General features: G+C 35.3%; 1 protein-coding gene across 5 annotated transcripts; it reads right to left on the minus strand.

Moving 5' to 3' along the window:
• Nucleotides 1-905: 905 nt before the first annotated feature.
• Nucleotides 906-13,215, minus strand: LOC18432440 (Auxin efflux carrier family protein). Of its 5 annotated transcripts, none has more exons than XM_020666173.2 (11): nucleotides 13,082-13,215; nucleotides 12,057-12,227; nucleotides 7,607-7,686; nucleotides 6,711-6,835; nucleotides 4,738-4,859; nucleotides 4,055-4,264; nucleotides 3,839-3,913; nucleotides 3,484-3,584; nucleotides 2,770-2,822; nucleotides 2,451-2,645; nucleotides 906-1,232 (listed from the first exon to the last, which is right to left on the minus strand). In XM_020666173.2, the coding sequence occupies exons 2-11, from the start codon at nucleotides 12,219-12,221 to the stop codon at nucleotides 1,111-1,113; spliced, it is 1,248 nt and encodes a 415-aa protein (XP_020521832.1). In that variant the 5' UTR covers nucleotides 12,222-12,227; nucleotides 13,082-13,215; the 3' UTR covers nucleotides 906-1,110. The 5 variants fall into 5 exon arrangements, with proteins under 5 accessions (XP_020521832.1, XP_088730194.1, XP_006842607.1 ...); XM_088874068.1 differs by having other exon boundaries at nucleotides 906-1,252; XM_006842544.4 differs by lacking the exon at nucleotides 13,082-13,215 and having other exon boundaries at nucleotides 12,057-12,550.
• Nucleotides 13,216-14,690: the final 1,475 nt, after the last annotated feature.

A 14,690-nucleotide genomic window follows, 5' to 3' on the forward strand; every position in this document is an offset into this window, starting at 1 on the left:
AGATTGAATCTAAACTGTTGAACTCTCATTATTCCATTAGCTAATAGACTTACGCCAGTATTTTTTTTTATGTTATATTTTGACCGGTTCGCTTCCACGCTGATTCCTTTATCTCGATGACCGGTTATCCCGATGACCGGTTCCATCCTAGTAACACTAGTTGGGAAGAATCGGCTGTATGATGCAAAATATATGGAAGAAACCTAAGGGAAAGAATAGTGGATGGCTAATGATATTTGCACCACTTTTATCCTTCGAGTTCTGCGAGGATTTTCTAATGCATTTTAAGATGCACCAAAAAGTTTCAAACACTGTCTTCACTTAGCTCTTTGGAATGACATATTTGTCATGGAATTATTTCTTTCTTTATTATTTGCTAATAGAAAAGTAGAAACTACTAAGATAAAAAGTTCCTACATGCCTGCAGGCTTATTCTGGAGGTGTTGTTGGACCCCAAAATATGTACATTTATAGATTTCATCAATGAAAAACAGAAGGAATAACAGGATATTCGGGGTGGCAATGGAATTGGGACCCGACGACCGGACCTGACCTGGGTCCAGGTATGGGTCAAAAAATTGGAAAAATTGGACCCATCGTGTCGGGCCCAAGTCCACTATTTTAAATATATATTTTTTATTTTTGGGTCGGTCTGGATCGTAGTTGATCCGACCCAACCCAACCAATTGCCATCCCAACCGGATATTGGAAAAAAAAAGCATTGTTATTAACATTGGATATGTTAATACCAATGTTTGCCCTACCAATTCATTTTTAAAAAGTGTTATAAGCACATTTTCAGAAAAGGAAAAAGAAATTTTTTTGTTCTTAAAGAGTATTTAAACAACTAGATTTGTACCTGCAAAAAATTGGTGCTGATTGCTTTTTCATGTAGTCACAAGATATTTATAAATTGCTCTCATTTCTTCCAAGTTGGTTGAGGTTGAGAAATAGGTACCTCCAAGTCACTTGACAACAAATGGTAACTAATGAACATTGGTATTAACATATCACCAAAGTATTATTCTCTATGCAAGCCATAAACATAACACTGAATAGAGAGATTAAAAAGAAAAAGAAAGAGAGAAGAGATGATCGAGTAAAATGGAATTAGAATAGCAATTTGAGATAAAGAATGATCCATCCTGCCATGGAGAAAACAGCAAAGATGTGCACCCAAAACAGTACTGCAGCTGCTTCTTTTCCACAACCTCTTAGATTCGCAACCGCACCTACAACCAGTGTTTGTTTGCTAAGGTCACAACCCAATAAAATGTAAATGAGAGAGTAGCAATATGCCCACGTTGAAAGAGAGTATGTGTGTGTGTCAAGATGAGCATGTTTTGAGAGAGAGAGGGATTAGCACGACGAACATGTTGAGAGAGAGAGAGAGTCTGATGCTTTTTCAGCACTTTATCAATAGAAGTTTTTAACCTTGTCAAGAGAGAGAGATAGAGGGAAAGACAAGCAAGATGATTATGTTATGAAAGATAGAGATATTAGCTGTAGAGCGAGAAAGAGAGATTAGAACCATGTTGGAAAAACCGAGTGATCTAACCGGTACCCTCTTGGTTAGATCAGAACCGGCCACTCGGTTTAAGGCGGTTTTGATGATCGACCGGTATTTAAAAAAAAAAATTCAAAAAAAGATATATATAATCTCAAAAATAAAGAATTTGATTTGTAGTACATTTTTTAATAATATTTACATTATGGTAAAGATTAGAAATTGTTTTGCTTATTAATACTCATTTTCATATTTTCCCATCTTTTTTAAAAAAAATTAAAAATACCCCTAGGCACCTTTAAAATCTATTTTTTCCATTAATATTTAATTTCATTTGAATATGTTTTATTTTAATCATTCTCTATATATTTTTTTCATATTTTAATAGATTTTTTTTACCATCCCGAAACTTGCTTGGTTAGAACGGTTGAATTAGACAGTTTATCGGTTAGGCCCGGTTAAACCGCTTTTGGCCCATGTCCGGTTAACCATTCCGGTTGGATTTTGCAAACACTGAATTATAAAGAACACTGGATTATAAAGATGAGCATGTGTAAAGAGAGAGGGAGAGGGAGAGGGAGACGAGAATGTTTGCACACAGGAGCCGTGTATTACTTTCGTGAAAACTCCAAGCCTCCCTCTAGTATTTTAAATCTATGACTATTTCGTCGACTTTGAGGCATTATTGGGTTATTATACATTTCTTTACTCAATGAAGACTCATTGCAATGATAGTTCTCTAACATAGTTTTCTAATATCAACACCTAGTTTATAGCTCTCTTTCTAATAGTTAATGCTTCCACACACAAATAGTAATGCCTTCTCTCACACACACACACAGGAACAAAAGGAAAGAAGTGGAAATTATGAGAGAGACCAGAGGTGGGTACATTGTGTGTGTGAGAGAGAGAGAGAGGAACAACGGGAAAGAAGTGAAATTACCAGAGAGCACGGAGGTGGGCATGGTGTGTTGCAAAAGAAGAACAAAGTGAAACATCTTATCACCAGCAGGAAGGAAGCCAAGCTTATCTGCCATGGTTACAATGGCGAGACCTACTGGAGGAACCAAAACAAGTCGTGCAAATATTATAGCGGCTATGGTTCGGAAGCCTAGCTTCGAACTTCCTGGACCTGGGCCTGTCACAAATAGAGAGAGAGAAATGATAAATGAATTTCACAGTAATTTACTCACAGTATTCAACACAACAAATCAGAGAAGAAACTAGAATGGTATTTATGTCTACATAATAACAATACTTACCATCAACAAGATTGCCTCCTAATGCAAGCAATATACATGGAATCATGGCTTCTCTGTAAATGCATCAGTAACAAACATAAATATTGATTATGAGAAAGCTTACCAGGAAGGACTAGAACTAGATATCCACAGGAATTACTACTTAGTTTATGCAATTAATGTCAAATATGAAACTATAGGTTGTAGATCTACTTTTACAGCGCAGCTCTAGAGCACCAATATCTAAAAGATCTTCTTGACCTAAAAAATTGCGTAAATTTCCCCCAGGAACATGGTCTTAAACCCACCACCAACCGACGTAGAGAAGCCACAAACCAACATAAATAACACCTTTATAAACATCAGGAGTTGTTTGTTAAAAAGAACGAAAACTGAAGTGTGCCCTGGAAATCCTCTAGCCAACATAAAGAAAAAGTACCACCCAAAAATTTAATGGAGATTTTTTCATTAAACATCAGGCTACTTGAACTCAAGAGGCATAACTCACAAGAAGAAGATACATGCAATGATTATTCTAAACTCATATTCTCTTCTATTCATGTGAATTAAGCACAATTAATATCCAATTGATGCAATGAATTGTTCAACACACGGAGCTCTTATAAAATGCTTGGATGGTCTGACACTGTAAGTTGAAAAGGTATTATTGAATAAAAACAAGAACATCCTCATAAATTAAATCCAAAATTTGATGCCTATGAGAAGTTAACATACCCAAGAATCATGAGGCTGTCTGTAAAAAAGAACAATGGTGCATCATCGTTAAGGATCAAACGCTTCAAAAATGGCACACAGCCACATACCATTGCAAGGATCTGCAAGAGAAGCACATTTATGATTTAATTGGAAATCAGATGAAACCACAATATTGCCATATTGGTTTAACTGGCCAAAAGGAACTATTTGTACACTAATTGCCATGACAAATAGTGAGGAGAAAAAGGAACCAATGATTTAAGTAATAAGGAGTTTCTAGATTAGATTTCAAATAATTAAGGGTTTCTTCTTAGAAAATAAATCATATCTTCCATACAGAGAAAGGAGGTTTATAATGCACTTTAATACTTACAGAAGCAATTATGGCAGGCTGAAGAATTTGCTTAATCTTCAATTTCTCGCAAAGCGAGGAAAGGAATTTGAGTATCTGCATAGAATCATGATAAAGCAGAAAATGTTAAAATATATTGCTAGTAGACAAAGAAGCAGAAATTCCATAAACTTTGCATGCAGACTAATGCATTCGCCTACATGAGATGAAGATATAAACTCTAAGGACCCTCCTTACTCTTTCCGTATTGTTGGAAGTTTGTGTTGCAGGTGCCTGTGGTGCTAATAAGGGCAATGTTTCAGGCCCAGAACCCCTTGAAATAGTGTTTGTGGGAGATTTTCCAGATTCAATGCTCTCAAAGGAATCTGACTCAATGCTCTCAAAGGAATCTCCAGGAGGAGGAGCAAGCATATGAAAGACATACGTATACAAAATAATTGCACCAACCTGCCCAATATATATGTCACTTTCATTATATTGAGATTGAAAGTCATCTCACTGAATAAAACTGAAAATTCATGAATATTTGGTAAATTGTTCAGCCAGAAATTGAAACACCCACACTGATCATGCCGGTGACCCAAAAACATGAAATATAAGGACAGCTTCCGGACCTATCAATTTTAGCATTTTACCCCTGGTATAAAGCATTCTTGTCTGATACTTAAACATGGATTCTGAGGTTAAAAAAAAGAAAGGGTCTATATACTGTCCTGATATTTAAAGTTTTTAGATTGCATGCATGACCAATAAAGGTGTTGTTCCACGTACTGTCCTGATATTTTCCCCTAAATATTACTATCAGCCAAATCACAATAGAAGATCAATGAAAACACGAGTGAGCAATATAAGAAAAATTATGTACAGAAGATACAAAAACAAAATCAGAATGGTCGAGAGGACTGCATCTCCTAACCTACCCATTGGCCAAATGAAATGTATGCAGTCCCTTGCTGACTACATTGATCAGAATCACCAAACGGGTTGGTTTCATCTCGACATAATGCTGCAATCAGGACAAGAGGAATATTACCGATGTTTCCTGCATTCAAACCAAATGGGTTAGCCCTCCAAAGCTTCCAATACAAAAGCAAACAATACACTTTACCAACCCAATCTTAAATTTTACACTGGACTTCCAATGAGCACTCCAACTTTTAACAGACCTTCATAAAAAGGATGTAAAGGACATAAATGAAGCGAACTTTTAAAGTAAGCCAACATCAAGCAATGAAGTTTGGTATGCGTAACCCAAATGGGCATCCACAGTCTGTTCCCTATAATGGAAAGAGATTTAACGGAAACTGGGAGAGTGTCCCTGAGGGCCCCACTAGTGTTAATCTCCAGCATCTGTCAGAAAAAAAGGATGCTGGATTCTTTCTGGAGTACAACTATAGCATTCTCCATTAGATATTGGTATACCTTGCCACGCTTTTCAAAAAGAAAAAGAGAGAAAAAGACGGTTCACACCACAAAAGAGCCCTTGACAAAATCTAAGGGCACATTTGGGACGCGTGAAAATACTTACATGAAAGTATTTTAATATGAAAGAACTTCCCCATGTATTTAGGTACATGAGTTTTTTCACACCAATTGGCAGCCAATTGGTGTGAAAAAATTCTCACACATAATCACATAGGGGAGTTCTTTCATGAAATTACTTTCACAGAAGTATTTTCACGCATACCACACATGCCCTAATGGAGAATCAAATATAGGTTCACATTGAAAAGAATCCTCCTTCAGTCTAGAAGCTTGCAATAGCACAAGCAAATATGACTATACAAAAGAAGCATAAAATTAGTACTGTTGAGGCAATTAAGGAGAATGCAGATGATAGTAAAGCCTTGCAGCAATTAATTAAGACGATTTTGCTATAGGACAGTTATATCAAAAGACAGCGTGGAATAAAGTTTCAGGTCGGTGATTTCATTCAAAGAAAAAGCAATACTTCAAATTACTAGAAAATGTTAATCATAGCACAAGCCATGCTGCAAGATGTGAAACTATGATGAAAAACAAATCTGAAAAGTTTTCAACCACTCCATTTTCTTTTTAGTTTATCTCGGAAGTCGATGCTAAATTTCCTAAACAACTATCGAGTATCATTGAGACCCAGACCGTTCTTCAAGATGTGGTACTTTCTTGTTGACTAATCTTTTGTGTAGTTGGGATGGGATTGGTTCTTATAATGAGATGAAAGGTCGCCACATGTACGGCACGAATTCCCAACCTTTATTTAGAGGCTTAACCTCGTCTTGCTGCATCAACCTCTTACTCACTTACTCGTCTTCTTGTGTGTGTGTAATCATCATCATCCGAGCCTTACCCCAACTATTTGGGGTCGGCAACACGAGTCTTATTCTGTCATTCTACTCTATCAAGGACCATACCCTCAGTCAGACAAAAAGTCACAACATCTATTTTCACTGCTTCCATTCATGTCCTTCTAGACTATCCCCTTGCCTTTTTAGAGCTTTCCACTTAAACCAAATCGTCCCCCCTAATTGGTGTTGTATTAGATCTATGTTATACATGGCCAGCCCACCTAATCTACTTTCCGATATTGCCTATTAGAGCCACCAATAAGGTCCCTCATATGTATTCATTCTGAATTCTATCCTTTCTTGTTTTGCCACTCATCCATCATCATCATCTCAACTATACTCATACTAAGGATAACAATCTTTATCAGCTATGAATCTTAATTAATGATTTTGATTATAATGCAAGCCAAATAAAGGTGGACTGAAGTTCGCAACAAAAGATAAGGAAATGAATGAAAAATGACTATTTTGAGCCCACAAAGTCATTGTTTATAACACCTATCAAGAGCAAAGACCACAAACTGGTGCCGCATTTTCATTTATTAGCAGAGACAGGGGTAACTCACCAATTCCAATTTGTACAATTGTAAACTTGAAGTATGGATATGGAGGTTCAACAAAGATGGCAACAATCAGGCCTATCAGTGAACCTGATATGCTACCAAGAACAACATTGACAGGAATAAACCACCTGCAAAATGAAACGTTCAGTTTTAGTTCCATGCCCTTCATTGGGGAAAGGTTGAAAGCATCAGTCGAGTTATTGAACAGCGTTTTACCAGAATGTGCTAATTCTTCAAAATCAAAGAAGAAAGTTATTGGTCTTTGTAGGCACTTAAAATGAGATACATACGTGCCCTTTGAACATAGAGTTAATACAAAGCAAACAGAGTAATTACACAGGTGACAGGAGATGAATTAGGTTCTAAGAGAGTAAAAGATGAACCAGAAACAAAAACACACACACACAAAAACTTCTGCTGTCATAAAAAAGATGTTGACCAGAAAATTGATGCTGTAAATAACTCATTCAAAGCAAAATTTTCAGCTTTTATTTTCCCTTTTCAATATTAATTTCATGTATAATTTTCAAAAGGATATATTTCATGGAACAAGTGCTCTAGTAAGAAATAAAGTAGCAAGAAATCCACGTATTTAATCCTCCCCAAACTGACAATATTTATGAAAGAAAAATTTCAAAGTCCAACTCTACCTTACAAAGAGAATTAGAAAAAATCAATTACATGAACACTTTTCAAGAGACTCTGGTAATAGAAGTAAGTGCAATACCAAACGATCAGGCAAGTACAAAGAAGGCATTGAATTATTTGCAAGGCAAGGGTCTAAGGTGAAAACTTACATAATAGAGTCATCAACATAATCAACACTACAGTTCAATCAGCGAAGATCACAACTATTTCATGCATGAAATAAACAAAAGCTTAAAGGTTACTTAGCATACCAATCTAACAATTTTTTTAAGTTGATAGCTTGTCCAAGTTGAGAGAAGATCAGACATGGGAGGAGTAGAGAAAACACAAGCTGCAATACAAATTTGAACCAAAAGGTGAGACATTGAATACTTAATATGATGTCAAATTCAGTATATACACGAATCAAGGAAGATAATCATATTCCTCAACAACTGATGCAAGAAGGAACGGTAGGAAATTAAATCCACCTTTTTTCCCAAACCTCAAACAAGTAAAAATCAGCAATAATGCATAATTATAAATCAAGCTAAGAGAAGAAGAACTTTATTCTTTCATATTATATGATTCCAATAACATAAGCATCCCATAATGTGATGTTCTACCTTTTATAAGCCCATGAAATCCTAAAATAAATTTAAGATCAATATTACGCATTGACATTGGGGCTTGATCCTGAGACCTATGGATTAAAAGCCTGACCAAAATATCCTCAAACAAGTTGTTGAGAATTTTGTGCACCTAGATATGGTAGCCTGCCTTTGTGGGATGGAATCTTCTAATTGAAAACAAGAAAGGTTAGCCCCAACCTTGGTAAGAGAAAATAGCTCTTTATGGTCGCTGCCTCCAGTTGCCTCCTCTTTTACCTACTTCAACACCACCACTATCGCAAGCATTACCATCATTGTGAGGACCATCGCCATTGCCTACAACTTGTTGTTCGTCATATATAGGAACTCCAAGTTCTTCGTTTTCATCCAATGGCTCATTGAAAATAGGATCACTATCAAAGATAAGATCACCTGGTTCTTTATCAAATAAGTATCCTATCAACGATAGGACCATCCAATAACATTGAATCCAATTGGAGATTGGATCCTTGTTGTTCTCCTTCAAAATTATGCTTTTGTCAATGCCATTGCACCTCAAAACCATATATGTAACTTGACACATCATCAGCCTGACCCCGCTCACACTCAGACTCTGATTTGCGCCAATCTCCATAAAAACCTTCACAATTTGGATCTACCCTTGTAGATTCCTCTTTCTTTAAAACACATTGTTGTTTATCTCATTTGCACAACAGTTGTGTAGCCCTATCCTTTGATTTTCTTGTGCAATCAGATCAGATCAGCATCCCTATGGCTAGACATCTACAACCAGGCATCGCAATCTCTAAACATTTTCGAACTGAGCTCTAACACCACTTGATACAAGAAGGAAAGGTTGGAAATTAAATCCACCTTTTTGCTGAACCTCAAACAAGTAAAAATCAACAATAATGGAGAAAAAACACAGCTGTCAATCAAGCCAAGAGAAGAAGAATTTTCTTCTTTTCATAAAATAAAATTCATTCCAACAACATAAGCATCCCATAATGTGAAGTCCCACATTTTATAAACCTATGAAACCCTAAAATTAACTCAAGGTCTAAGACTCTAAAATACCCCTAAACAATATTAACAATTTCAAAAAACCCTTATGAATAGTACCCATGAAGAGTATCCATGAACAATAACATGAATAGTAACCTATGAATAGTAAAAAAAGAAAAAGAAAAAGAAGCTAAGTATTGGAGATTAACCTCACATTATAATTCCTAAAACCCTAATAAAAAAATAACACATACACCCACATCTATGAAGTTAAAAGTACAATTAAATTTTTGGATCACCCAGCTCTCGATCTCCATCAACAACTAAGTAGCAAAACTCTGAATCCCCGTCACTTCAATCACCCCCAGAATATAATGAAATAGACCTTATTGTGACCAGTAGTAATTGGTCTTGGGCATTAATTGGACCCCCGAGGACTTTACAAAAGGGTTCTAGCCATTACAAGATGGTGACATTCAAACATGTTTTTTCTTGGTCATAGAAATTTTTTTAACGGGGGATTCATGCAACTTACTGAGAACTTTCAGATAGCCTAATCATGCAACATTCACATGCAGAAAAAAATAATATGTAACATGGCCTCTTATTATTTTTCATAATCTCCTTTATGACCATTACTACTGCTTCTACTATTAAATCAATTGCTGCAGCTGCAGTCATCAACAATATTGTTGCTTTCTTGACTATTATACTACTGCTATTAGCATCAACATTAGTATAGCTATTACTATAATTACTTTTACTGTCATCGCTATCCCCATTATTATTACCATTACTATTACTATTGCTATTAACTATTACTATAATCATTCTTAACTTCCTATTATTAGCAATACTATCATTACCATCTTCACGTTTATTCACTATCACTCTTATTACCATTACTAAATTATTCTTAAGATTGTTAATGATGATGCTGTTGTTGTTGTTTGGGGGCCCCTTGAACTCATTAAATCACTGTTTAGTACAACAAGTTAAAGAAGGTGAAAAATTTAAGAAACATATGCCGCTCTTTTATCATATAATTCATGGTTCCAGATTAAGTCAACTTGGGGAAGGAAATTCCCATTATTTGGCTAAAATTTGCCCAAATTGAAAGTAGGAAACATGATTAGTGTTTCAAACAATATAATCTCCATTAAGTTTAGCTAAGAAAAAGTTAAGAGATGAAATTAAGCAAACCCCATTCATAGAATTACGTGGTTCATAGTTCTAAAATGGCAAATAAGCCAATTTAACACAATTTGATAGACAAATAACAAATTGGCTGAAATTATATACATATATATATAGATATACACAACGCCTATGGGCAAAAATGAACAGTATTTTCGCCCATAGGCTCGATGCTGTCTGATTTTTTGGGACGGTGTGAATTAAAAGACCTTCATGGACATAGTGTGTCCGTTGTGGTACTGGGGTTTTTTCACACAAAAAAACACGAGCAACCGCCACAAACATGTTATGTCCATGGAAGTTTTTAATATATACAATCCATATATAATATGGTAAATGGTCTTATTATATAGGGATTGTATACAATGAGACCATTTACCTTTGGTATAGGGAGGTCACAATTACCTACAACCATCTGATTTGAAATCTGATAGCTAGGGTGGGTCACAAAGTTCAAGAAAAATTCATTTGAATTTTGAGCTTGGTCAATCGAATAAATGCAATCACCCAATTTCACATCCAATGGTCAAGATTAATTGTGACCACCTTGTACCAAAGGTAAATAGTCTCATTGTCATCATCATCATTATCATTTTAGCCTTTTCCCAATTAATTGAGGTTGGCTACATGAATCTTGGTTCTCCATTCTACTCTATTAAAGGTCCCCATCTCCTCAGTGAGGCCATAATTCCCTATATCTTTTTGGATTACTTCCAACCACATCCTTTTGGCCCTACCCCTTGCCCTTTTCAGTCCTTCCACTTGAACTAATTTGCACTTCCTAACAGGTGTTGTACTTGGTCGATGCCGCACATGGCGAGCCCACCTAAGTCTACTCTCTCTCATTTTATTGCCTATTGGTGTCAGGCCTAAATTCTCTTGAATAGATTCATTGTGAATTCTATCCCTTCTTATCTTGCCACTCATTCATCTCAACATCCTCATCTCCATTACACTCATTCTATGGGTATATTGTTTTTTGTTCGCCGACATTCCACCCCATAGAGCGAAGCTAGTCTCACTGTTGTCCTATAAAACTTACTCTTCAGCTTCATTGGTATATGCGACGATCGCATAAAATTCCAGTTGCACATCTCCACTTTGCCCGCCCAACTCTAATTATGTGTGCGACATCTTCCTTGATCTCTCCTTTTTCAAATGGTCTCATTGTATATATATATAGTCGAGGCTCTAAACAATTGAAGTAAAGCGCACCTTCTAATAGAGTCGAGAAATATGGTTTCAATACTGGAAATCTTTGTGATAGCCTTAAAATATATTTTTATCTTTAATTATAAAATTTAAAGCTTCAAAAATAGTATATATCGAGCCGATCTATGAAAACTTAAAAATTGACGGTCCAAAAGTACATTACAAGATGCACTGTTTTCAAAACTTGAAATCCATTTTTTTCTCATGTCTATGCATCTTGATGTTGAGATGATCAATTTGAGGATATTTGGGCATCAAAACAACCTCTTCTCGTGATGTTTTTGAGGTGGGTTCTAATTTGATTGTTTTGAGCCTCGGTTCTATATAAACTTTTTCTTTTATATATATATACATCAGAAGCTCTAATTTTGTCCAAATATTGATGCAGGACAAAATTAGCAAAGCATCTAAATGGATGCTTCAAACAAGCTGAAATTGGCTGCCAGTAATTTTCAGCTGCGTCAAATATATACTTAAACCATATCAGAGCCCAAATTTTCAGATAGCAAAGCATCGGAATGGATGCAATTTTTTTCAGATAGAAAAGCATTAATGCATGCAATTTTTTCCCATATCAAATCAAATTATTCAGATATCAATGAATTATCATGCAATAATCTGGCAAATAGCTAATAAAAAATCTGAAATCAGCATGCATGGATAAAGGTGACAATAAAAATTACAAAAATAAAATTACCCCATTTAGAAGCTTCCGCCCACTAGCCGGAAGAATATTAACATATTTCGACGCCATAAGACACCCTAGAAAACACATCGTGAAGACCTTTGCAATGGGTAACACTGCAAACTTCATGCTTGCTAACACATCCTGAGCACTCGATATTTTCTCTGAAACCTCCATCACTTTCTACAAATTAAATCCTCACAAAAATCAGCCAATATTTCCCGGCAACCCTAATTTCAGTAGAAGTTAGCCAATAATTTCCCTTCTTCTCAAACAATTCTCACAAAATTCATGAATCGTCCGATGAATTTTTACCCATAACGTCCAAAAACCTAAATCCCTGAACTGGTGAAACCCAAACAGATACTACAATCTAGGGACTCAGAATAAAGTCAGGAATTTAATACCGATGAGAAGAACCGGTGTCCTAATTTAACAAGAACTTTAAAACCCAAAATTCTCCCTTTCTTTCTCTCTCTAGAAATCTCAGGAAAATACGTGAGCCACCAAATCTCATAAAAAAGACAACCATTAAGTCACGGAATTACACTGTCCTCGTTAATGCAAACTTCAAAGCCTCTTTCTCCAGAAAAGTACCTCACGACAAATATTCTAAAAACTCTCTCTCTCGTCGAAACTCTCAAATGATTCTCTATTTAAAATTCGTCTCCAATACCTTCCAAATTCCCTGTCTTTCTCTGTCTGCAATTTATTCACAATACTCTCCGAATCCTTAATTGCGCTCTCTCCCTAAAACTCTCTCTCATTTCTCTCTCTAAAATTAAAAAAAGGTTCAAAGTGACGAAAGCGAAGGAATTTGGACGACTTCTGCAACAAAATTAGTCTCCCTCTCTCTCTCTCCCTCAAAAAATTCTCTCTCTCTCTCTCTCTAAAATTTAAGAGCGAGAAGCCAAATTAGGAAGAAAGCCTCTGCAACGAAATTGGATACTCTTTCCCTCTCTCTCTCCTTTTATAGATGGACATCTGTGCGCAATAATCACCTTCCTCTACCCCTAAATACCAAAAATGGGCATTACCTTGTTTGGACTTGGTGATTATCGACCGCTCCTCCACGTGCCTAACGAAATTTGCTGTACGGTAATGGTACCCATATCCCTCCCGGGAAATGAAAGTCTTTGGTCAGATTTAAAAGTATACGGTTCGCCGACCTATCTTTTTTTCTCACTTTTTTACCTAAAAATTAATTTTCATGCAAATACTTTAAAAGAAAAATTTTATTATTTTTTGATAAAACTTTTTTTTTTGTATACAAAAATTATTTTGGTAAAATTTCTATAAAACTAAAATCATTTTGGCCAAAATCTGAAGTCTTTCCTGCATCGGCCAAAGCTATGAAGCAGTTCATTTTTCTCACTAAACCAAAAAAGACTCTGAAACGATTGACCTGCGTTTTTTAGAGGCCAAAAGATTCCATGTTCTCCTGGGTGCATCAAATTTTATGATTTATCCTCCAACTCAATCGCTAATTTGTCAATCTTATGTAAACTTTTTTTTTTACATAATAAGGCCAGATATTTTTTACACAATAATTTCATATTCATTATTGGTTGTTGGCTGTAAAATTAGGTGATCGGTAATGTATCATTGATCTAGCATAAAGTCTAAAATATAAGTTTTTTGATTAGTGTGAGATATTTAATTTGTTGGATTTTACATCTACTAGCTAAGAGTGTATAAGTCAGCCTTCTACCAAAGATGAATGTTCTTATAGTATATACAAGATATAATTTCTTTGAATGGTGTGACATACTTCAAATGGTCAAATTTTCATCTACTAGCCAAGAGTGTACGTGACTTCTTTGTACCAAAGGTGAACTCATAGTACCGAACTAACGTTATAACTTTGCAATTGCGAAAACAATGACTGGTATAGGGAGTACTGAATGTTTTTTAGCTCAATGTTGTTTTGTGGTACTCCCCATGCCAAACAAAATCTCTGTATAATTTTAAGAAAAGAAAAACATAAAATAGTTTGGTACTGGTAGTGCCAAACTTGATTTTGTAAAGAAAAAAAAAATAGTTTGATACTAGTAGTGCCAAACTTGATTTTATAAGAAAAAAAAAAGAAAACAAAAAACTAGTTCGGTATTGCCATTACCAAACTATTTTCTGCTAAAACAAAAAATTTGTTTAGATGTTTAGTAATCCAAGTACATGACACTAATTTTGTAATTGTAAAGCTAAACCCTTAGTTTAGTACTTTGAGTACCGAATTTAATGGCATTTTGGAGAACAATAAGTTCAAAATAACTGATCTACTTGAAATTCAAAAAAATTGGGTCATTTTTTAAATATCCTTTAAAATGAAGATATTAAGTTCCCAAAATTATTTGTAGATATCCTAGATGTAGTTATCTTCATACTAACCGTATCTCTATTCAAACTATTCAAATTGGAACTAATTCATTATCTTTGTGTCGAAAGTGCAGGGAAAGGAGGACTCCCTATTGAAGTTGATCTTAAAATTTTAATCATCTTGTTTGTATAAGGCTGAGTAAGGCGCACCATGAAACAATGTATATTATTTTAGTACCAAAAATCTTATTTATGGCTTGAAAATCTATTTTCATCTCAAATTATAAAATTGAAAGAATAAAACATAGCGTAGATCGAGCAGATCTATGA

The sequence above is a fragment of the Amborella trichopoda genome, chromosome 8 (genome assembly GCF_054954075.1).
Source record: "Amborella trichopoda isolate Santa Cruz 75 chromosome 8, AtrichopodaSantaCruz75HAP2 v2.0, whole genome shotgun sequence".
Classification (NCBI taxonomy): Eukaryota; Viridiplantae; Streptophyta; class Magnoliopsida; order Amborellales; family Amborellaceae; genus Amborella; species Amborella trichopoda.